Source organism: Notamacropus eugenii, chromosome 2, assembly GCF_028372415.1.
Source record: "Notamacropus eugenii isolate mMacEug1 chromosome 2, mMacEug1.pri_v2, whole genome shotgun sequence".
NCBI lineage: Eukaryota > Metazoa > Chordata > Mammalia > Diprotodontia > Macropodidae > Notamacropus > Notamacropus eugenii.
In genome coordinates, this window is record NC_092873.1 from 106,188,816 (window position 1) to 106,210,405 (window position 21,590).

At 47.7% G+C, this 21,590-nt stretch overlaps 1 protein-coding gene and 1 long non-coding RNA gene across 4 annotated transcripts in view; one reads left to right on the forward strand and one right to left on the reverse strand.

Moving 5' to 3' along the window:
- Positions 1-21,590, forward strand: part of TTBK1 (tau tubulin kinase 1) — a 71,697-nt gene that overhangs the window by 32,312 nt on the left and 17,795 nt on the right. The window contains exons 14-15 of one of the 2 annotated variants that reach the window (XM_072642234.1): positions 10,381-10,649; positions 20,437-20,443. The exons of the other annotated variant lie outside the window; for it this stretch is intronic. Coding sequence (XP_072498335.1) covers positions 10,381-10,649; positions 20,437-20,443 — 276 coding nt within the window. The remainder of the gene's footprint in view (positions 1-10,380; positions 10,650-20,436; positions 20,444-21,590) is intronic. 2 annotated transcript variants of the gene reach the window in all.
- Positions 11,724-20,100, reverse strand: LOC140526209 (uncharacterized). Of its 2 annotated transcripts, none has more exons than XR_011974278.1 (5): positions 19,723-20,100; positions 16,534-16,744; positions 14,302-14,355; positions 13,556-13,706; positions 11,724-11,963 (listed from the first exon to the last, which is right to left on the reverse strand). It is a non-coding gene; the product is annotated as an uncharacterized lncRNA (long non-coding RNA). The 2 variants fall into 2 exon arrangements; XR_011974277.1 differs by lacking the exon at positions 19,723-20,100 and adding an exon at positions 17,854-19,307.

Sequence of the window (21,590 nt, forward strand, 5' to 3'; positions counted from 1 at the left end):
GGTAGGGACTCGGGTGGGAACGAAAGGCTGAATTTTAAAGAGCGAGTGGATCTGTACAAAAGAAGAGGAGAGCACTAGTATGGAAACAGGAATAGGTAAGGGTGTTTCTTTGGGGAGAAAGAAGGGGAACAGACAGTATGGCTTGGAGCAGAAGCTAGCAAAGGGAGATAGGTAGGTAGGGACCAGATTGTGGAGGGTCTTTAATGCCAGGCCAAAGAGCTTGGAAGTTGTCCTACGGGTAGAAGGGAGCAGTATTTATTATTATGCTCTGAGGGAGCACAGGTGTCAGGGTGACCAGGCATGCAGCCAGCAAGCTGAGTGCCTTTCTTCTCTGGTGCCCACATGATCAGCTGCTCTCCCCAGGATCTTCTCACCCACTGTGACCTGTGGGGTGCCACTGTGTCAAGCTGTGTGCCCACTTCCTCTTCTGTGCCTCCCAGGCAAAGAAGGTTCTAGTATAAAGGGCTGAGCAAAAGAGAGACATCCCCTATTCAAGAAATGTTAGGCTCCTTAGGAGGTGCCAGGGGAATGTCAGGAGCTGCCAGGCAGGGAGCCAGGTCGTATGTGTCAGTGTTCTACTCCCAGACTCTGGGGGACAAAGAGGCCTGCAAGGTTACAGTCCAGCTCTATGGTACATACTGCCTTGGTCTCACCTTGCCCCACCCTTAAGCAATAGGGGGTCCCCCCAGGAGGCATATCTCCCAGAACAGTTAAGTAGGTTACAGAGAAAGGGAAGAAAGAAAGAAAGAAAGAAAGAAAGAAAGAAAGAAAGAAAGAAAGAAAGAAAGAAAGAAAGAAAGAAAGAAAGAAAGAAAGAAAGAAAGAAAGAAAGAGAGAAAGAAAGAAAGAAAGAGAGAGAGAGAGAGAGAGAAAGAAAGAAAGAAAGAAAGAAAGAAAGAAAGAAAGAAAGAAAGAAAGAAAGGAGGAAAAGGAAGGAAAGAAGGGGAAAGGAAAAGAAAGAGACTAGGAAGGAAGGAGGAAAGGAGGGAGGGAGAAAAGAAGGAAGAAAGGAAAGGAAGAAAAAAAGGTAAAAGGAAGGCGAGTAGGAGGAAAGGAGGGAAAGAAGAAATGAAAGAAGGAAGGGAGGGAGGGAAAGAAGAAGGAAAGAAAGGCAGGAAAGAAGTAAGGAGAGAAGAAAGGAGAGTAGGAGGGAAGAAGGATAGGAAAGAAGAAGGAAGGAGGGAGGAAGGAAGCATTTATTAAGTGCCTACCATGTGCCAGGTACTATCCTAAGTGCTTTACAAATATTATCTCATTTGATGAATATAGAATAGTATTCTGTATAGATTCAGCCCCTGCAAATGGCTGCCCTGACTAACTAGACTGTAGGCTTAGGGCACACTAACTCTCGGAGGCCCAGTCCCACTGGGAACATAGCAAAGCAAAATAAGGAAGATGTTCCATTCCTCTTCTGCCTCATTTTCTGCACCTGTTCTGGGCTCTTTCTTTTCTCTCTATATTCCCACTATCCAGCTCCTGGGGCTAGGCTCTTTGGGCCCTCCAGGGTGGCATATTCAGTCTTTATCCATGCTAATGGGAGCCATTCTGAAAGAGACCAACCTCTCTGTCTCCAGACCAACTAGCCCTAATTTGTTCATTCTACTTTTGGTCTTGTAAAGTTAAAGACTTCATCTCTGCTTTCTAGATCAGAGAAAGGCAGTGTGGTATATTGAAAGATCCCATCCATATACAAACAAGAGTGACATAGCCTGTCTGTAAAATGAGGACGTTAGATTAGATGATCTCTAAGATTCTCTATGGCTTCTTAGCATTCTATGAATCCTATTTTATATTAACTCCTATGATCAGAATTTCACACCGTTTAGAAGTGGGTGATATCTGAAGTTGATGGATTGACCTATGCATGTACACCAACACATATTAGTTCATGCAGGCCTGAGAGGAGTAGATTTGGGTTATAGATGAAATCTTGTGATACCTCTCAAGTCAAACTGTATTAGATGTTGTCCTGGGTCAGAGGAGCAGAGGGGGCTCACTTGTCTCACAGTCATCTCTGCCTTAGTCTAGGCACCCTAAAATCAAGGGACACAGACTTGGGGGAGTGGTTCTGGGGAAAGAGGATACTCCAAGTCTGAGAGTGACAACCTTGCAGTGACTGACATTAATAGTGATGGATTTGGGCAAGTGATTGAGTGTACTCTTCCTCAGGTCAGTAAGTGCTTTTGAGGGGAGGAGGGTAGAAATTACATGAAGACTTAGAGAGGGGATTTTGAAGGAGAGGACATTCACTTTTACTCTTTCTGTCACTTCATATAGTTGGAGAAGGGGAAATCTGTGTAAATGAAAGGAGAGGAGTTATGGTGCTGAGAAGGGTGGTCCTAATATCTGAAAGCTGGGTGGGATGATTAGAAAAAAGGTGGAATGGGGCTACTGAAGGCAACAGATAGATCTGGGGCTTGCTTATAAAAATGAGGGTAGGATGGGAGTAGTAAATGAGGAAGAAGCTAGGATCTTCAGAAGGAAGGCTAGAACTATTTCCTAGACACATCTGAAGACCTCTCTTGAGAAAGTGACCTAGCCATTGGAGTTTCTGGGAGTACCTCCCCACCCCCTTCTCAGCTTCCCCACCTGCTGTGTTCCAGCTGCCATCCTAACTGCTTGACCACCCTTGGGGTTTTATTTCCATTTTCCAGAGCCAACTATTTTCTTGTAGCTCCTTTAACTCATGGTACTGGGCCCTCCCATCCCCCACCCTCATCCTGAGCTTGGTGCCTCAGGCCACAGCCATCTGTCTGTCTCTTTCCAGAAGTGGGGAGAAGAGGAGATGGAGTGGTGTGGTTTTGTGCTTATCTCTCTGTGTGTAAAACTCTGGGAGCAAAGGGATATAAGAATGTGTTGTTTCTCTGTGTATGGTTGTGTTTATGTGCACAAAAGGATTGGTGAGTGATACACCTAATGTCATGTGACAGAATGTGACAGTGTCCATTATTATGTGTGTGTATGCATGTGCCACTTTGTGTGGGAGGGTCCCAGTTCTCCCTACTGTAACATGAAAGTTTTAGACTAGATCAGAAGTTCTTAATCTGGGGCACAAGGATAGATTTCAGGAATTCCATGAACTTGCACAGGAAAAATAATATCTTTATTTTCACTAACATGGAATTGAAATTTAGTATTTCATTCAATTACAAACATAGGCAAAAAACATACTGCCAGAAGCATCCATTATATAAAAAGGTTAAAAAAAAATCTTCTACCACGAGGCATTTGGAATTTCTTTGTATGTATTTCAATGTTTGGATTATGTGTTAGTGTCAGTGTACATGTAAAGGTCAATCCATCAACAAACACTTAATAAGCACCTAGAGTATGCCTTGTACTTTGCTGGGTATGAGGGTTCAAAGACAAAATGAAATGATCCACCCCTCAACTTACATTTTATCAGAGAAATAGATTCAGATATAATATATGAACATGTGCAGATTTCTTATGTAGATGAGTCATACAAGCGAAGATTATTTCAGTGGGGAGAGGAAGCATGAGCAGATGGGAAAGAAGAGGTCATGTTTGAGTTTAGCTTTGAAGGACAGAGTGTGTCTGTACCTGTGTGCATATATAGGTACAATAGGCACACGAATGTGTATATCGGTGTGTGTCCATGTCCACTGCACATGGATATATCAGAAAATAGTCAGTGTGTGTGAGGTCTGTGTGTGGGCAAGTGTATGTGGCAAAACCTGTGTAAATTTATGGATATCAACTGGTATTGTCAGGATATATCCTTAAATCATTCAGTCTGGGTCCATGGGTGTGTTGTACAATTATATATAACCTTATCTGAGGTGAGACACTTGACACTCACTAGCTGTGTGACCTTGGGCAAGTCACTTAACCCCAATTGCCTCATCCTGGGTCATCTCCAGTCATCCTGATGAATATCTGGTCACTGGATTCAGATGGCTCTGGAGGAGAAGTGAGGCTGGTGACCTGCACAGCCCTCCCTCACTCAAAACAAAGTCAAGTGCAAGTCATGTCATCATTTCTCTGATGGCATAGTTTTCTTTGGCAATGAAGGACTAACATACACATAACCTTATCTGCATATAGGATCATGGACTACTTGACTAACAGAACTGACAGGGCCCTTTGAGATGAGTATGTGACAGCTAGTACAAGGTCAGCCTGTGAGGTGTCCTCTGTAAGTAAATAGGTTCAGTGTAGACGCTTTCTTATCACCTTTCTCTTCTGGACTGGTGGTAGAAACTTGTGGACTCTGGGTATTCCATGCTATGGGGTCATCAGAGAGACATGCTATGCTATGTCTCTCTGATGCCACTAAATGTATCTCCTCTTTGGGATCACTCACCTCACTCTTCCTTCGCACCCTCTTTCCCCCCACCTCAAAAAAAATTTCTCTCCTTCCTGTGGAGAGTTCTGGGTCCTGAACGGGGCTTTTTTTTAAGTTTGGGAGTTTTTGACATGACAACATAGTGTCTGGTGCTCTGGGGACACTCTTGAGTGGCTGGTTATATCAACCTTTTGCAGGGGTAAGCCATCTCATCTGTCTCGGCCTCATCTTCCTCATCTGTAAAGTGAAAGGGCTGAACTCAAGTGATCTCCAAGGTCCATTTTCCAGATCTGTACTCCTATAAGCCTTTGATTTCATTACCCTCCCAGATGAGGTCTAGAAGGTATGAGATAGAGAGAGAGAGAGCTGTGCCAAGATCTTGAAACAAATGCCTGTACCTGTCTACTCACAATCCTGTCCCAGTCTCTGTGCTAAGATCTTTATACAGAAATACCTGTAACTGTCCACTCAGCTCTTTTCTCCATCAATTACCATGTCTCTCAGTATGTTAGTGCACATAATTTGCTGACAACTGTGTTGGAGGACCTTCTCTAGACCCTGAGAGCAGATCCAGAGAAGACAGTTCTTGCTCTCAGGGCTCCAGGTATGAAGGAGACACATGACTGAGTCTTTGGGGAACTTAGTCCTGTAAGAAAGACCAGCTTTTGGGGAACTCCCAGTCTGAAGGGGTAAACAGAGTCCCTGTCAACTCAATTCAATAAACAATTATTAAGCATTCTCCTGCCTGTCATTAAATCCTGTTTTTGCTTTGGAAGTTTGGGCACTGGAAGTGACCTCCTATTATGTAAATTTCCTTATTAAAATGATCATGTCAAAGGGTAATAAATACAACCAGTTCTTGGTTATCTGAATAAAAGGGGGAGCAGTACAGTCAACATTCCCCAACAGTATATAATAAAGAAATGTTTTGGCTTTGGAAAACAATGTGTAATTTGGGGGTTGAGGTTGTCACAGGATTCTTTGCTTCAGGCCATTATTACTGTATGCCTTTGTTTTCTGGAACCACTTACACTGGGTTGGGGTGGAAGGGTGGGCCATTTCTGCAATTTTACTTCCCATATCCCTTAAGGTAATCCAAAATACAGCCTATAATATTGAAGAATTCTAGCCATTCCTGAAAAAGAAGGGAGGGTTCTCTGACTCCCAGGGTTCAAGAGAGTGTCTGTGGTCATTGGGGTATCCCTGGATGATTATATCCATCCTTAGGATGAGTCCTTTGGCACCAGGAGTCTGAAACCCACAGAAGCACTTGAGGGCCATTCAAATACTTACTGCCTTTTATTCAAGGGCTGGCATGGTAGGTCATCCATTCATTCATTCAACAATCATATTCTAGCTTACTACCTGTGTGATGTTGAGCAAGTTACTTAGCTTTTTTTGTCCTTAGTCTTGTCATCTATAAAAGGATGAAGTCTATTTAGATAACCTCTAAGGCCCCTTTTAACTCCAGATCTAGGATTCTTTGAATACATAGTATCTGAGGTCCATTGTATCTTAGATGTATGAGGATTCTATCTTTTGATTCATATTTCGCATTTTTTGTTATTGTTGTTTAGTCGTTTTTTAGTTATGTCAAACTCTTCATGACCCCTTTTTGGGGTTTCCTTGGCAAAGAAATTGGAGTGGTTTGCCATTTCCTTCTCTGGCTCATTTTACAGATGAGGAAACTGAGGCAAATAGGGTTAAGTGACTTGTCCAGGGTCACACAGCTAATAAGTGTCTGAGGTCAGATTTGAACTCATGAAGCTGAGTTTTTCTGCCTCCAGGCCTGGCACTCTATCCACTGCACCACCCAGGTGCTCACATTTACATACTCTTATGTTTAGCTAGAGTAAATTACTAGATGTTTTCTGATATCACTCCTTCATGCAAATAACTGGGTGTACCACCCTACCCACCCCATGCCCTTCAGGCCTAGAATTCATTCCTTTCTTCATATCTGTCTGTTAAAATCCCTATCTTTATTTAAGGCCCAATTTAGTTACCACCTCATCCATGAAGTCTTCCTTGATTCTCTCTAGCTAAAAATGATGTCTCCCTCAAATTTCCTTGGAGCACTTTTTATAGAGCTCTCCTCTGAATTTGTACCATGAGCATGAAGACATACTTAAACTCTTCATAACCTTCAAATGTCCCTCTTGAGAGCATGGCATGAGGAGATCTACAATGTACTGATCTGATGGAGAGGCTTCATATTCCATCCTCCCCATTAGACTGAAAGCTCTTTCATCTTTTATCAAACATCAAGGACATGAGTTTGAATGTTGTGTGAGATCACTATCTGTATGAATTTGGGCAAGGCACTTCATGTCTTAAATGACAAGGTTGGACTAGATGGTCTCCAAGGTCTTTTCTGGATCTATATCTAAGATCCTATGATCCTATTGATGTGCTATATTATGGCTTTCTTGTAGTGCTTAATAAATATTGAATTAAGTGTCTTCTGTATGCATTGGGGAGATAAAAAGATGAGCAAGGCATTGGGGCCTGTCCTTAAAGAGCTTATGGTCTAGATTTTCTTTTGAAGGTGAGGGGACTTTCAATTCAAACAGAGCCAGCACTAAGTTATGAACCTGCCAATCATCAGCAGGGAGATCTTCATCCCTGGCCAGCTTTCAGTCAACCCAGTCAGTCCTTGTGGGTTCAAAGACTGCAGACTCATTAGTGAATACTATATCCAGCCTGAGTCAAACAAAATAATGAAAGAAAATCTTTTGTGGGGAAACAAAAAAAAAATAGATTCTTTTTCTGTTCCGTTGTTGAATGGACTGTTCCTGTTATGCAGACTGCCTTTCCCCTCCTCTATCAACATGGAAAATTAAGAGTTTATCATAGTAAGAATTTAGCCTCAAGATTGATGTCCTCCCCACCTCCCACAGGCCTCTAGGAATTTTCTATGGAAGCCCTTACTTCATTCCCCACATTTTCACATCAGCTTCTTTCTAGTCCCATTTTTCCTTAGACCTTTTGGTTCTCTGGTGTTCTTCTCATGCTATATTCCCCAGAGGGACAGTTGAAGGTGACCTAGCATTGGAAACCAGGACACCTAGATCTTCATTCTTATTTCAGCTGTGTGACTAGGATAGGGAGGGGGTAAAGCCCTTCTCTTTGAGCCTCCTTGGAAAAGGGGCACAAGATTTCATATATCATCTCTAGGAGGGAAGCAGGGTGTCCGTAAAGATGGAGGTGAGACCTGAGGTAGAGCTTTCCAATTGGAATGGTGGTATGGGCCCTCAAGCCTGAATTGACTGAGGAAGGGTTAGTACTATCTAGGGGCTCTCTCTCTTCTCCCCATTAAAATATATTTTCTTCCAGCTTCCTCAGTGGAACTCTAAAGAGAAGAAAGGAAGGAAACTTGATATAGGATCCTTCCAATGCCTGTCTACCAAACCCTTTGCCTCTGCTTGTCACCTTTTCCCTGTAGTGCCCAACCCAAAGAGAGTAGGCAAGAGAAGCATGCTCCCAGTATATTTTCCAGCATTGTGTTGGAAGTTATCCCTGAACTGGAAACAAGACTGTAGTCTGCCCTGCCCCCCACCCTCACCCTAGCACTTACAGACCCCTTTTCTGGTATCTTATTCATCCTATTCCCATGGTGGGGAGCAGCTTAAATTTTCCTCAGCAGATCCATTGGAGGAAACACTCAGAAGAAATCCTAGACCAAATTCTAGAGGTCTTGCCTTGCCTAGTGCTTTCCTATGGCCTTGGACACACCAGCCACACCTTCCATTACAGCCTGGAAAGAGGTCTCCATTCTGGGGATCTCAGGGGAGGGAGGACAGAGGTGATAGGTGATGGAGGCAGGAAGTGGGAGGGGGAAGAGTGTTCATAGTGAGAGAGGTAGAGGGGGTTGGAGCCAAGTGTTTTGCCCCTGAGTGAAGTGCCCCATGGCTCAAAGGAGTCTGGGTCAGACTTCTGCCTTTAGGAAGGGGCCATGTGCACAATAGCAATATGCAGGGGTATGAACTTTCAGAGGAGATTGAAAGGGAGTGAGGAATGAGGGGCCAGGTCAAAAGTCAACAGTCAGGCTCTGGTGTAGGGTTCAAGTCTGATCTACTGTTAGCTGTGGTCACAGTCAAAATAGGTAGAGAAGACTGTTTATACAAAGCAGGACAACCTCTCCTCAGGTTGTGGGAGCATCTCTTTTATCTCTGGTGCCTGAGTGTGAGGTGGAATTCCCAAGGGTGGTACCCTGAGGTGTGTGGACTGAGGAGTGATGATGTTATGTGTGATATCAGTAATCAATAACCAATCAATATTTATTAAATGCCTACCATACACCAGGCACTGTGCTGAGCTCAACAGAGAAGAAATAGCTAGCAGAGGGGGAGAACCTTTGGAAGATCAAGAGACACACATGTTAGGATTCAGGCAGGGCTGTGATAAGTGTGGATCGAGTGGCCCCTTTGGGGAGTTGGGGGAAGGGATGGAACAAAGCCTGAAATCAAAGAGGCTTTGACACTGTGTTGAGGATATCCCCAGAGCTATGTGCTGAAAGCAGTTTAAACCATCCCTAAGGCATCATAGTATAGTGGAGAGAGCACCAGACTTGAGTCAGGAAGACCCAGACTCAAAACTTCCCCCCCCACACACACTTACTGTGTGACCCTAGGCAAGTTAACCCCTCTGCACTGAAGACTTCCAAGATCCCCTTTCTTAATTTTCTAAATCACCACTACGATTAAGTGATGGGAATTGAGAACTAAGTATAAGCTGTTCAAAGTAGCTAAAACTGGCCTATCCATTCCCATATACCAGGTAGTCTCAGGCTCCCTTCTAAGGACAATGGAGTTAGGGGTGGGAAACAGCTCCTGCCTGACTTCCCGGGACAGAGGGGAGATAACTAAAACTGTCTGGGCTACAGGACACTGCCTAGTGACCTGGCTCCCTGGACAGCAGGGAACAGTATGGGAGCAGCTGATATGGTGAGAAAATGCCCTCCCCTCTTTTCCAGCCTCACATCTGCTAAGATATGTGAAGCAGGCAGAATTCAGCACCATGGACTGTACTTATTGAGTTCAAAACCGTTGTTCCTTTCTGGGTGGATCAGAATTCAAAACTATGGTCGGCATGGTCTCTGAATTTAGGAAATGTGTAGTCTATGAAGGGAGACAAATCCCGCAGATGGAACAGTTTAAGAATGACTGCAACCGAGTTGACTACCGAAGACTCTGGTTTAAGTCCTGCCCATGACAGGCTATGTGACCTTAACTGACACCTCAGGCACCAACACTGTAACTGGGAGAGCAGGTGCTGATCAGGACTGATAGGGAGAACTATAACACGGAGGGCTTCTTACACTGATGAAATGAGAGGGGGAGAGGGGAGAGGGAGAGATGGGAAGAGAGAGAGACAGAGACAGAGACAAAGTGAGGGAAAGGGGGGAGAGAGACAGAGACACAGAGATAGAGAAGGAGGATAAGAGGATGGTGAAGTGAAGAAAATACTGTCCTTGAAAGTCAGTAGACCTTTGTTTAAACCTGGGTTCCACCACCTTACTAGCGTGACACAGGCCCAAGTTCCTACCTATGCAATGCCAGGTAATTATACTGGCACTCCTTCCTTCCAGAATTATTGTGAGGTAAACCGACAATGTGAAAGAGCTATGGAAATGCAAGTTATTATTGCAAACCAACACATGGAGAAATACAAAAGTGCATAAAATATTGAGTCAGTCCCTAAGGGGTTCCGTGCAAAGGGACCATGACAGCCAGGTGAGGTTAACCGGGGAAGGCTTCATGGAGGAGGTGGTGAGCGCTGTGATTCGTGCTGTAGGCGAAGTTAGGAGAGGTGAAGGGGCTAGTCACCGGCACCCGAAGGAGGTGATGGAGTGTAGCCGGGGAGAGAGCAGTCGGGGAGGGAGCCCCGAGCCCGAGCCACGGCTCGGAGGCAGGCTTGAGTCGGCGAGCCTGGTCTAGCGGTGCCCACCCCGTGTTCCCCGGGACGCCGGCGTCGAGGGGGCTGTGAGCGGCGTGTTGGCCCCCCGAGACGGAGCTGTCGAGTCTGTGCCTGACGCCTCTTTTCCCTCCACTCTTCTTGGTCTCTTTCAGTTGGAGGAGGACAGACTCTCTGGGCACTCCCTCCCGAGGTACAGCCCCCTACGACGACTGGCGTCCTCCGTGTTCTCCTCCTCCACGCTGGAGACGGAACATTACCCTCACCCCGGCGGCCCCGGCTCTGGCTCCCTCATCCAGCGCAGCCGCTCGGCCGAGAGCAGCCCAGTCCGAGCGCCCCACCGGCGCCACGCGCCCCTCGCGCCAGGCAACCACAGACTCATGCCCTCGGTGCTCCGAATCTCCAGGTCCCAGCTACAGCAGGTGTGGGCCCGATTCACCCACAAGACCTAGGCTGGGCCCCCCTCCCCACCAGAGGGGGCAGGGCGGGGAGGGGGGCGTGCAAGGGGAGGGGGGCGGACAGAGAAGGTGGCTCCTTCCCAGAAGGCAATAATCACGCGCGCACACACACACACACACATTCACACACACTTCTCCTTCCCCACTCCATCATGCAATACATGCCACCCCCAATAACATTGGCTCAAGGTACTGTAACATTCCCCCCCCACCCCCGACCAAAAAAACCATCCGCCATTCAGCTCAAACACGAAATGAAGGTCTCTTTCCCCCTTCCCATCTCTGCTCCCCATTCTTCCCTTTGTCCAGTACCGACAAGAGGGGGGAGGGGGGAGCCAGTGGTGGCAGTGTTTGGTGTAGAAGGGGAGGTCAAATCAGGCTGGAAGACCCAGTTCCCAAACCCCTCAGATGCACATGACTGACTGTCTAGAGTTCAGTGGACAGGAAGGTGTCCGGGAGATGGGATGTCCCAGACCTCAGGGTCAATTTGGGGGTGAGGTTTTCTCTCTGCCGTGTAATCTGTGATCTCCAACTTCCCTTTGCTGCGGTGTGACTTATCCTGTCTCCACTTGGTGAGGGGCAAGGAAGGACAGGGGCATGACCTAACCATGTGTGGCTGCTACCCTGCCTCTGACCAGCCAAAATCCCTCCCTCAGAACAGGCAGCTGAGTCATAACAAGTGTCTAGGAGGCAGTGTGGGGGTGAGGATGTCCCAGTTTGGAAAAGTTGGGAGTGAGGGCTTCCCTGTTGCTCCCCTGGGTATTTCAAGGCTCAGGGATGTTCGAATGGAACAGTCTCTAGGACCTAGCTCCCTGTCTCATGTCATCATCCCAGGGAACAGTGTCTTCCAGTCACCTCCCAACCCTCCCACCTCTCCTTTCAGGTACTCCTTGGAAATATTGGGGTTCCTTGGGATCCCAGCAAAGGTGCCTCCCCACCTCATACCTGCCAGTGACATCCAGCACCTCCACCCTCAGGGAAAAAGAAGGGGCAGTACATCTGAGTGTAACACAGGACAGGAGTTTGAGACTGGGGCTCCCTTGAAAGGTTTTTCCAATGGCAAATGTGTTTATTGCGGAGAAGCTCATGCTGGTTATGTGCGTGTACTGATGCTTGCCCTAATGTGTTGGGGAGGGGGAGATATTCCCTTTATTACTGAATAATTATCTCCATACCATCAATTCCTCAACCTTATCCCTTCTCCCTCCTTTAGTGGCTCATCTTTGGACTCCTCACCTCACCAGTGGTTTCTAGCTGGAAACGGTGGTCCCAAGAGGAATCTGTAAACGAAAAAAAAAAAAAAATGAGGGAGCTGAAAGAAATGGTCACTGAAGTCTTTTGCAGCTTTGATATTCTATTTTCTAGGACTCCAAGGAACTGAGAGCTTTTCCCTGGTATAGCCTGTTATAGGGTCATTGGTCCCTTGGTCTTTAGAGACCAGGACACTCTCCATTTGTATTTTCTGGTGACTGATCCTGATTTTCCTTCATTTCCTTTGGCCTCAGTTACCTCAGCTGCAAAACTGGGAAGCTGGCTTTGATGACCTCTCAGGTCTTTTCCAGCTCTAAAGTGATAATCCTGTGACAGTTCCATTTCTGTGAATTGACTTTCATTCTCTTCCAGTTCAGTGGACAAGTCTGGATTTGTGGGAAGTAGGGATTTTTCTCTTATCCTTCAGAAATCCTTCTCTTATCTCTTCAGAAATCCCTTTCCAAATCCAGGAGAGAGCCGGGTCTCAGATTTGGTTAGTTTGGGTTTCTGTGTCTGGAATCTCAGAATCACAAGGTGCTGGTGCTGGAAAGGATTTTAGACATCACATAGCCATCTCTCTGCATTCTCGTCACTTCCCACTAAACCTTATTCCAGCAAATAGCTTCTTTAAAAAAAAAAATTTTTTTTAAAAAGTATTTTCCACTGGCAGCCCCATTCCCTCAAACAATCTTAGGTCTTGGGTTCTCTGCCCGCTACCGGATTTGTAACTCAACTCCCAGACCCTGACTGCTGCCCTCAAAACTTCCAAATGCTTTCTGTGGAAGGTAATGGGTAAATTTCTTCTGTGTTCCCTTCCTAGGAGGTGGCAGGCAAAAAGTCTTAGGGAAACAAAAGCACAAAAATAGAGGTAGGTAGATCATCAAATCCAAAAGCCCTAGGATAAAACCTGAGGATACGGATGTTCTGTAGCCCTTTACCTACCCTCTCCTTCTCCTTGATGTCCCACTTCTTCCCTCAATTCTGGCAAACTCCTGAGCTAAATTCGAAGTAGACTCTTAAAGGACTTCCCCCACCTATGCCTATTTTAAAATTTTGCTTACCTCCCACCTTCTATCTCTCTTTGCTCTCTATTCAAGAGAATATTGAATATACCTTAATTCCCATGAACCCTCCCATTCAGTCCCCTAACCTTCTTCCATTCCTCTTAGTCCCTTGTCTCTAAACACCTTGAAAGCCCCTCTCCTTATCAGTGAGACATATGATAAAAGTACCTGCCCCTCCCTCCTCCCCCCCCCCCCCCCCCCCCCGGAATTCTCTCTTAAGATTGCATCGACAGAGAATTCCAAAGGCCTGGGCTAATTGGAATTAGGTCGCTTTGATTACAGTCCATATGAAAGAAGTCACCATTGTTAAAGGATATTCTATTAACTAGAATTCTCCATTAACTGGTCCTTTCATATAGTTGTAGTTCAGCCATCACTGAGTTATTGCCCACAAAAGTCCTGAGTAGTTTCTAAATCATCAAAGATTGAATTTCATTCAGAATAGTTTTTAGCATATTTCTGTGTTCCCTTTGGGAAGCTGCAACCTTATTCCAACAATACCTTATGATAAGGTAGGGAAGTCTTTTTTTTTTTTTAACGGTCAGTCAAGAACTCACATAATGTAATCCAGTGCCCAGTCTTTTAGAGTAGTCCATTTGAGAGGTCACTGCTCAAAACACATTGGAATTCCTCTTTAGGGATTGCTTTTAGAGTCTGGGGCCCTTCCAGGGTGACATCCCTGGATTCTTTGAAGATGGATTTGTTTTTCTGTAAATAGCAAAAAATCATTCTGAGCCAGTTCTGCAGAGTGGAACAGGCAGTTAGGCTGGGGAATAGCTGGTCTGTGTGACCAAAAGTGAGGTGTGACTGCCCAGTAAGGAGGCAGAAGATTTTGTGTGGTTTTTAAGCAGTTCTCTGAAGGCAATTCCCTACATGGAATGAGCCCAGCCTTTGCTTGGAAGAATTCTGGTATGCTTGCTTGAAAAAAGATGTGTTTTCATCTTTTTACAGGCACATTCTTAAACACAATTGTTGGATTTACCAGAGCATCTCATTTCCCAGGGATACTAGATAACTGAGAATTTACTTAATATATTGGTCTATTTATTTACTTAAATTATTTATTGATCTTTCCTGGATTATTTATGTATAGGGGGCCTGGGATTATACAGAAAAGAGAACTTTCTTCCTTTTTTCCCTTCTTCTGTTTCCCCAAAGGTATAGAATAGTGTGTGATATGTCTTCCTTTCCCAAATCTGACCAGCAGCCTCTCCCCTTTCTCCCTCTCCAATCCAAGGTGAGGACATTCCCTGTTCGTTCATCTTTGAAAGAGGATGAACAGAGCAGGTTTCACCCACATTACCTGCATACACTCATCTCCTCTTGCCCTGGGAACAGTCTTCCATTTTGGGGAGTCCTGAAAGTTGCAGGACAGAGAGTCAGAGACAAAGGTCAGAATACACTTGTAACCTAGTGGGAGCCAGGTACATGTGAATCCTCAAGTGAAAAAGTGCATGTTCAGAACCAGATTTTTGCATTTGGAGATAGCCTCCAGGGCAGGGTAACTGATTTGTCATTCAATAAAACACCTAGATCTACTGAATTCTGAATTTGAGTTCCTTGGCTCAGTGGCTAAGGCACTAGGTTGATATTTCTTTGACCTCTGAAGCTGTCTTTCTGTGAGGGAGCAGCTTGGTGTCCTGGAAAAGATACCTGGCTGGGCCACCAACTCCCCTCGTGACCTCAGGACTTCCCCTCTCTGGATTTCTCTCCTCTGTAAAATGAGAGCTAAATTAGATGGCTCTTTAAACTCCTGACAAATTTCAGGAACCCATGTTTCTGTTTTTCCTTAAATGTGTGGGCCTGAGGCTTTTTGGAGAGCACAGGGGCCCAGCCTTCGGGTCTGGGAAGAGAAGCTGTCTTCTTCTTGACCCACTCAAACCAGGTGGACTTCTAAAAACCTCAAGCTTTTTTGGTCAAGCAGAGTGTAGATCATAGGATCTTAGAGGTAGAAGGAAGATTTTAGACGTCATCTAATTCAACTCTCTTATTTGATATAGAGAAGTCCAGAGGGGATTAAGTGACTTGTCCAAAGACACACAAATAGTCAGTGACAGAGTTAAGATATGAATGTAGGTCTTCAGACTCCAAATCTAGGGCTCTCTCTACTATCCCAAGCTACAATGCCATATGCCTGTCTGTGTATGAAGGCTTGTATGTGTGTGAGTAGGTACTTGCTCGAGGGTTTATGTGAGTGTGTTCTGTGACTCCATGTGAATTTTAGTAGATACCATGTGGTCTTCCTGGTGTTTTAGAAAGGTTTTAATAGCTCTTGGTCCCAGGTCAGGAGACAGATGGGCACAGATGGGCAGGATGTTTGCCTCATCGCTAACCTTCCCTGGCCTTCAAAAGCCTTCAAGCACCAGGTCCACTCATCCAGGCCAAATGAGGGGAAGGCGTGGACAAATGGGCATTTAACCCCTGATCTTATGAGTGAGTGGAAGTTGAAACTCCTGGACTATTTCTAGTGCATGTTAACCTTTTAATTTAATTTAATTAACCTTTAACCCTGCTTACGGGGATTTCTACATGCAACTGCATAAGGGCTCCTGATTTCTCTCCATTCCTTACTTTGTCTGTCCTACCCCAGGCTGGCTCACTGGAGCTCCCTATCCTAGTGACTTTCATTTGGGCCCAGGAGCATGTGTGGTGACCTTGCCCCTTGCCTGCCAGGCAGGCCATGGAAGGTGTGGGATCTGAAACCCCTTTCCTGCTCCTTCTTATCCCCATTTTAGCCCAGAAATAGGGCTAGTACCTGCTACCCAGTCTGATGTATGTGTCCTTGAATGCTGGGGTGGCCATAGTGACATCTATCAATTGTACTGATGACTGAGGAGGGGGTTAATGCTGATGGGGATGAGACATGTGGAGTTCATCTCTCTTCAGCTTGCCAGCATCCTACCCAGCTTCCAGGGCTGTCTGCTTCTTCTCTTGCTGTGTCCCTGTATGGTTCTTGACTGGGATGAATGGGGGAGCTGCATAAGCAGGGAGACCCTGGGCAAAAGTGCTGCTTTCTTCCCACCTTTGACAGGATTCAATCCAACCTAAAAGATAGGACCTGGGCCGTGACCCTCTTGCTGGTGAGAGGCCCTAGTGTGGTAGAAATCGTTGGCATTGTAGAGTGGTCACAGAGGTCTAGGGAGCGTTTGGGATCAGCTTTCGTTAAAGAGAAAGAACAAATTTCTTCTGCAAAAGCCCTGCTTCCTAAGCCAGAGAAGAACAGGCCAGGGGGCTTTATTTCCTGCAACGTAATAGCTAATGTTTCATCACTTCTTTTACTAATCTCTCACCCCAAGGAGTCTAGCTCCCTTTACATCCCCCAGGACTTTTCTCCACAGTTCTGATAGGGACCCACATTAGGTAACTAAGTACCAGACCTTTCCCATCTGTACCTTTGCCCCCAAGCCATTGGGGCAGGTTCAGTTAAGTGTGACAGTCTCCATTTCCTTTTTTGATTCCTTTCCCAGCCTGTCACCCCACCTCATCAGCTTCCGCAACCCTGGGGCTGGGCAGTGGAATGGTTTTTTAACCTGACCTTCCAGGATGGGTTTGCCGTAACACCGAGGCCACCTAATGATAGAAGATCCAGTCTCCTTCCGGCTTTCAACCCAGGAAGGGCCGGGGAGGGGAGTGCAGAAAGGAGGGGGGTTGGTACCAGCACCATGCCAGGCATACTCTGGGGGTCAAGACAGCCAAAGATCAGTCCAAGGCATAGAGTCTGATTTCTGGTAGTCCTGGGCAAGCATCTGTGGACATCAGAAGAGTAAAGGGCTATTACCTAGGAGGGACGAGGTTTGGAGACTGTAGGGTGAGTTTGGGGACTTCAAGTGCCCTTCTGTTGGGGGGAAAACTTCGAATCCCATACCCTTGCCTGGCACTGTCAGTGTGTGTGTGTGTGTTCGGGGATTCCAAGGAGGCTCTGCCCCACTGTTCATATTCAAGACGGTCCCCCAAACTTCACCCTTTCCATGGGGGCCTGCAGATGCTTAGGGACAACTGCACAGGAGGTAGTGAGAGTGTGGATGGGGAAATCGGTTTTGCTGTCTTCCGAAAGCCCCCAATCGAGTTTTATTTTCTGAGCGAGCTGTAATTCTGCTTGGGCCCCAAGCGCCGCCCTGCTCCCCCCCCCCATTTCCTAGCATCTCAACCCCCTACCCCCGAGCCTAGCCCCAGCCCAGACAACACCACAGGCGGTGGAGTTTCTGGGCTGCTTTCCCAAAAGTTCATTCACTGTAGTAACTTTGTACTGTGCCCCCCACCCCCGCGGCGGCGATCGATCGCATCACGAATGTATCTTGTGTCTTTGTAACAAGCTGCTAAACGAGGCCGCGTGACCAAGGCTAGGGACGCGGGCGTGGGAGGACAGCGCGGCGCCAGGGCCCGGGGATTGGGGTGAGCTAGGGGAAGGGGCGGCTTTCTCCCTGCACCCTCCCGCGGGATGGCCCCCTCCGCTTTCTCCAGCCCCAGGCCTAGCACTCCATTTCCAGAGCTTCGGCCCCCGGGCTGTTGGTGGGGTCCTTTCTCCCAGAGGAGTTGGGGCTCTGGCTGCGCCTTCTCCCCAGTTGTCTGCGGCTATTTGTATATATGTTGTCGGTTTCCCTTTATTTGCCCCTGACCTTGTCCTCACTCCCCCCTCAACCCCCTCCCATTTGTTTCTTTTGGCCTCCAGCACTCTTTCCCCAGGGTGGGGCCTGGGGGGTTGAGGAAGGAGTGCCCTTCCTCCTTACTTACGTGCTTCCAGGATGGGGAGAGAAGGATTTGAGTCTGGGGAAAGAGCTTTTGGAAGGGGGGGGTGTTTTTCTGGCTTAATGGGTTCCTCTCCCTCATCTTCCATCTTCCCCCAATCCTTTCTTACCTCACCATCCAGAAGAGCTGGGTCACCCTTTCCCTTATCTGTTTCCAGTCCCCCCCCCCCAAAAAAAATTTGGCCTTGCAATTTGGATGCCAAAGAGCCTAGAGTGAGGGAGAACGAAGCTCAGAGCCTGGATCCCTCCGAGCAGTCCTGGCCCCCACTGGCCATAGCCCACTGTTCCGGAATCCCCATTCGCTCTCCTCCTCCTCCCCCCACAATGGTGGCCACTGGGGGTTCCCCTAACCTTCTACTCCTCCCCATAAAATAAACTCAGGGACCAACATCTGCTTCCTTTGCACTTGTTCCACCACTGACCTCCCTCCCTCCCTTGGAGGAGGGGGGAGAGAGACGGGGCTCGGGGCTCCTTCGATCTGACAGTATTGGGCAAGAAGAGGGGCTGCCCCACGTCCCTTCATCCCCATCCTCATCCCCATCGACCATTTGGGAGAGGGTGTTGATTGGGCAGCTCAGCCCATTTTTCTCTGAGGCCATAAGCACCCTTCTTCCTCTCCCTTCCCCCCACCCCCTTTCATTCAGCAGACACCCGCTGGCCAAGAGGCCCCTTCTTGGCCAGGAGGGAGACGGGGGTGGGGGGCACAGGAGACCTGAATCTCCCAAGAGGTCCTGAGCCACAGCTGGTTTATCCCTGAGCCCCCTCCCCGCTCCAGCCCCCTTTTTTAATGCAATAATACTGTATTATACGCTTGCACTATTCCCCGGGGCAGACTAAGCATGCAAGAAACAAGAAAAGAAACGATTGGAAGCTTCTTTTCTTTCTTCCTTCCTTTCTGTTTCTTTCCCTCCTTCCCTCCTTCCCCGGTGTACATAGCGGTCTAGAGAGCGGCTCCGGGCTCCGGCCTCTGTATTATCAAAGCATGCACCGAGCGCTCCCTGCCTCCTCTCCCTCGCCTCGCTGGGCTGCCTAGGACTGCGAGTACTGTACAAATCCGACACTTGAAGACGACACACCAACCAACACAAACGCACACGCGCAAGGTCACGGGGTGGGGGGCGCTGTACACGGCCACGCACCGACACGCACACGCGCGGGGGCACAAAGGGAGAGGGAGGAAACGCCCTAGGGGCCCCCAGCGGCTGTGCAAAGGATTTTGTGCCTTTTTTAAGTCCCTGTATGTTAATCCAGACAATCCGGAGAGCTTGTATACTACCAAATCCTTATTAAAGACTCCTTCCAGGAACCGCCCGCGTCCTGCCTGCTTTCTTTCGCTCTCTCCTGCCCTGGCCCTGCCCTTGCTCCGGCGGTCATCCCTCTGCCCCCCAGGGTCTTATCCGTCGCCTCAGGGCCACGGGTCCCACGGACTGGGCGCAGGATCTGAACTCAGCCCAAGGACCGGGAGGTGGTGGGGTGTGTGAGAAGGGAGTTGCAGAGGAAGGTTTTCCTAGGCATATTCACGCTCCCTCCCTTCCTCGTGAGCTTTAGAGCTGTCTTTGGCGTACGGGGGAGAAAGGGGGGGCCCGCCCCGCCCCGCCCCCGCCCCGCCCCGCCCCGCATCAGTCCCCAGACTGTTCAGGGAGGTTAGCATCTTGCTGCGCCACGGCAGGCATTCCTTCAAATGAGTTCCGTGGAATTAACCATGTATCTACACTGTGTGCCAAGCACTGCCCCGTGAGGGAGGGGAGAGTGCTCCTTTGACCTATGGGCGCTAGAACTCAATCCTATGAATTTAGGTCTATTTTTTCAGGAGTTAGAGAGATAGTTGTTGGTCAAGGCACCAGGTTCGGTCCTGGTTTCCTTTTGTGAGGAGGGGCCTAGAGAGAACGGGCCTTGGGCCCAGCAGGCTAGAGCTGGCACAGTGCCCCTTTCTCCCTCTTTGTCTGTGGGGTGGCAGCTGATGGCAGTAACCTGCATACCTGTTTTGCTCTCTTGTTTCTCCCAGCAAGTGGAAATAGGGAGCTGAGGACAGTCGAATCTCTGACTCTGCCAGGAGGGCTCTGACCTTGTGAGTGAACTGCTAGTACTACAGAGACTAGCACAGCTAAGAGTAGAGAGGGAGAAATCTAGGGGGTAGAGAGGCAGAGAAAGGGAAAGAGAAAGAAGGAGAGAGAAGAGAAGGAAGGAGTGGGATGGGAAGGAAGTGATAAGAGTATGGGGGAGTGAGGAAAACTCAGGGGAAGGAGATGGAGGGCTGAGAGTGAATGGAAAGAGGATGGCGGAGATAAGAATCAGAGAAGGGGAAATAGAAAGGGAGAAACTGAAACAGGGCAGAGAACAGACAGCAAGCAGAAGAGGGTCCACAGGGAGGTAGTTCAGGCGGCCAAAAGTGAGTTACTGGATTGTGGGGGTGGGGCGGGAGAAATAGCTTGGAGGAGGAGGAAGAAGGAGGGAGAGAGAAAAGCGCTCTGCGGAGCTGACTGCCGCAGTGCCCAGCCCCCAGGGCAGCCTGCACTCCAGGAGACTATTATTCTCCTTAGGGTAAGGATTAAAAAAACAAACAAAAACCAGGAGAAGAAAGCCTATTTTCCACGTCTGATCCTTCCCCAGGAAGGGCAGATGGGCGTGAATTTCCTAGCTCACCCTCATCTCCTAGGACATTCAGGCTTTGATTTATTTTATCCCTATTGTAGGTTCTCAGTCCTTGCTGGGGGAGATGGGGTCCCAGGGTGAGGAGTCGGTCAGTCAGCTGGGGGGACCTTTCCCACTAATTTCAACCCATCCTTTGTCTTAGAGCTGGGCGGCCCCCTCACTGGGTCCAGGCAGAAATAGGTAGCTAATATGCTCCTTAATGTCATGCTCCTAGGCTGTCCTGGGAATGGGAAGGACTTGAGGCGCTGAGATGGGCCCCAGCTCTCAAAGGACTGTCAGTTGGAGAGGAGTGTGGCCGCTGGAGATTTGTCAGAGGCCAGAGACACAGAGAAAGGGGGAGGACAAAAACCTGGGAAAACAGAGCTTGAGAGACAGAGAACCTTGGGAGAAAGAGAGATGAAGAAACAGAAAGAGAAGCGAAAGACAGAACTACATGTACTTGGCAATTAAGTAGAAAAAATGAGGGCAGGCTCTCCCTATGCCCCCAACAACACACACCCCTTGAGACACCCATGAAGTACCTCTCTGCATTGGAGTATATAGAGGAATATAGAGAAGGCTGCTTGGACAGATGTTCTGCAGTGGAGAGGGAGGAGCTGGCTTGTGGGCTTCCCAGGGACACAGCTCCCTTCTGCTTCCTCTCCCCACTCTGCATGGCACAGTTTAACATGGAGCTGAGACAACTGCTAGGCTTAGAAATAGGAGCCCTGTGTCAGAATTTGGGGTCTCCCATCTGTGTGACCTTGGGCAAGTCATTCACATCTGGACATCAATTTCCTTCTCTGTAAAACAAAGGAGTTAAATTAAGATACCTCCCAAGACCATTCCAGCCCCAAATCCTAGCATCCTCTGACATTCAGCCTATATCTTTAATTAGAGATCAGTGCCCTGATCCCATCAGATAAAAGCTAATGAAAAGATTTTTTGACATCTTGGCTCTCTGGTAAGTACAAGGAAGAAAAACCAGATGCCTTTCCCAGTTCAATGCCCATACTTATAGCCTTGGGTCCATTCATTTTGATATTTAGAGGATCTGAATTCAAATTTGACCTCAAACACTTACTGGCTATGAGGCCCTGGGCAAATTACATAACCTCTCTTACCCTGTTTCCTTATTTGTAACATGGAAATAGTACCTGTCTCCCAGACTTATCGTGAAGATCAAGGGAGATAGTATTTTTAAAGTGCTTAGCAC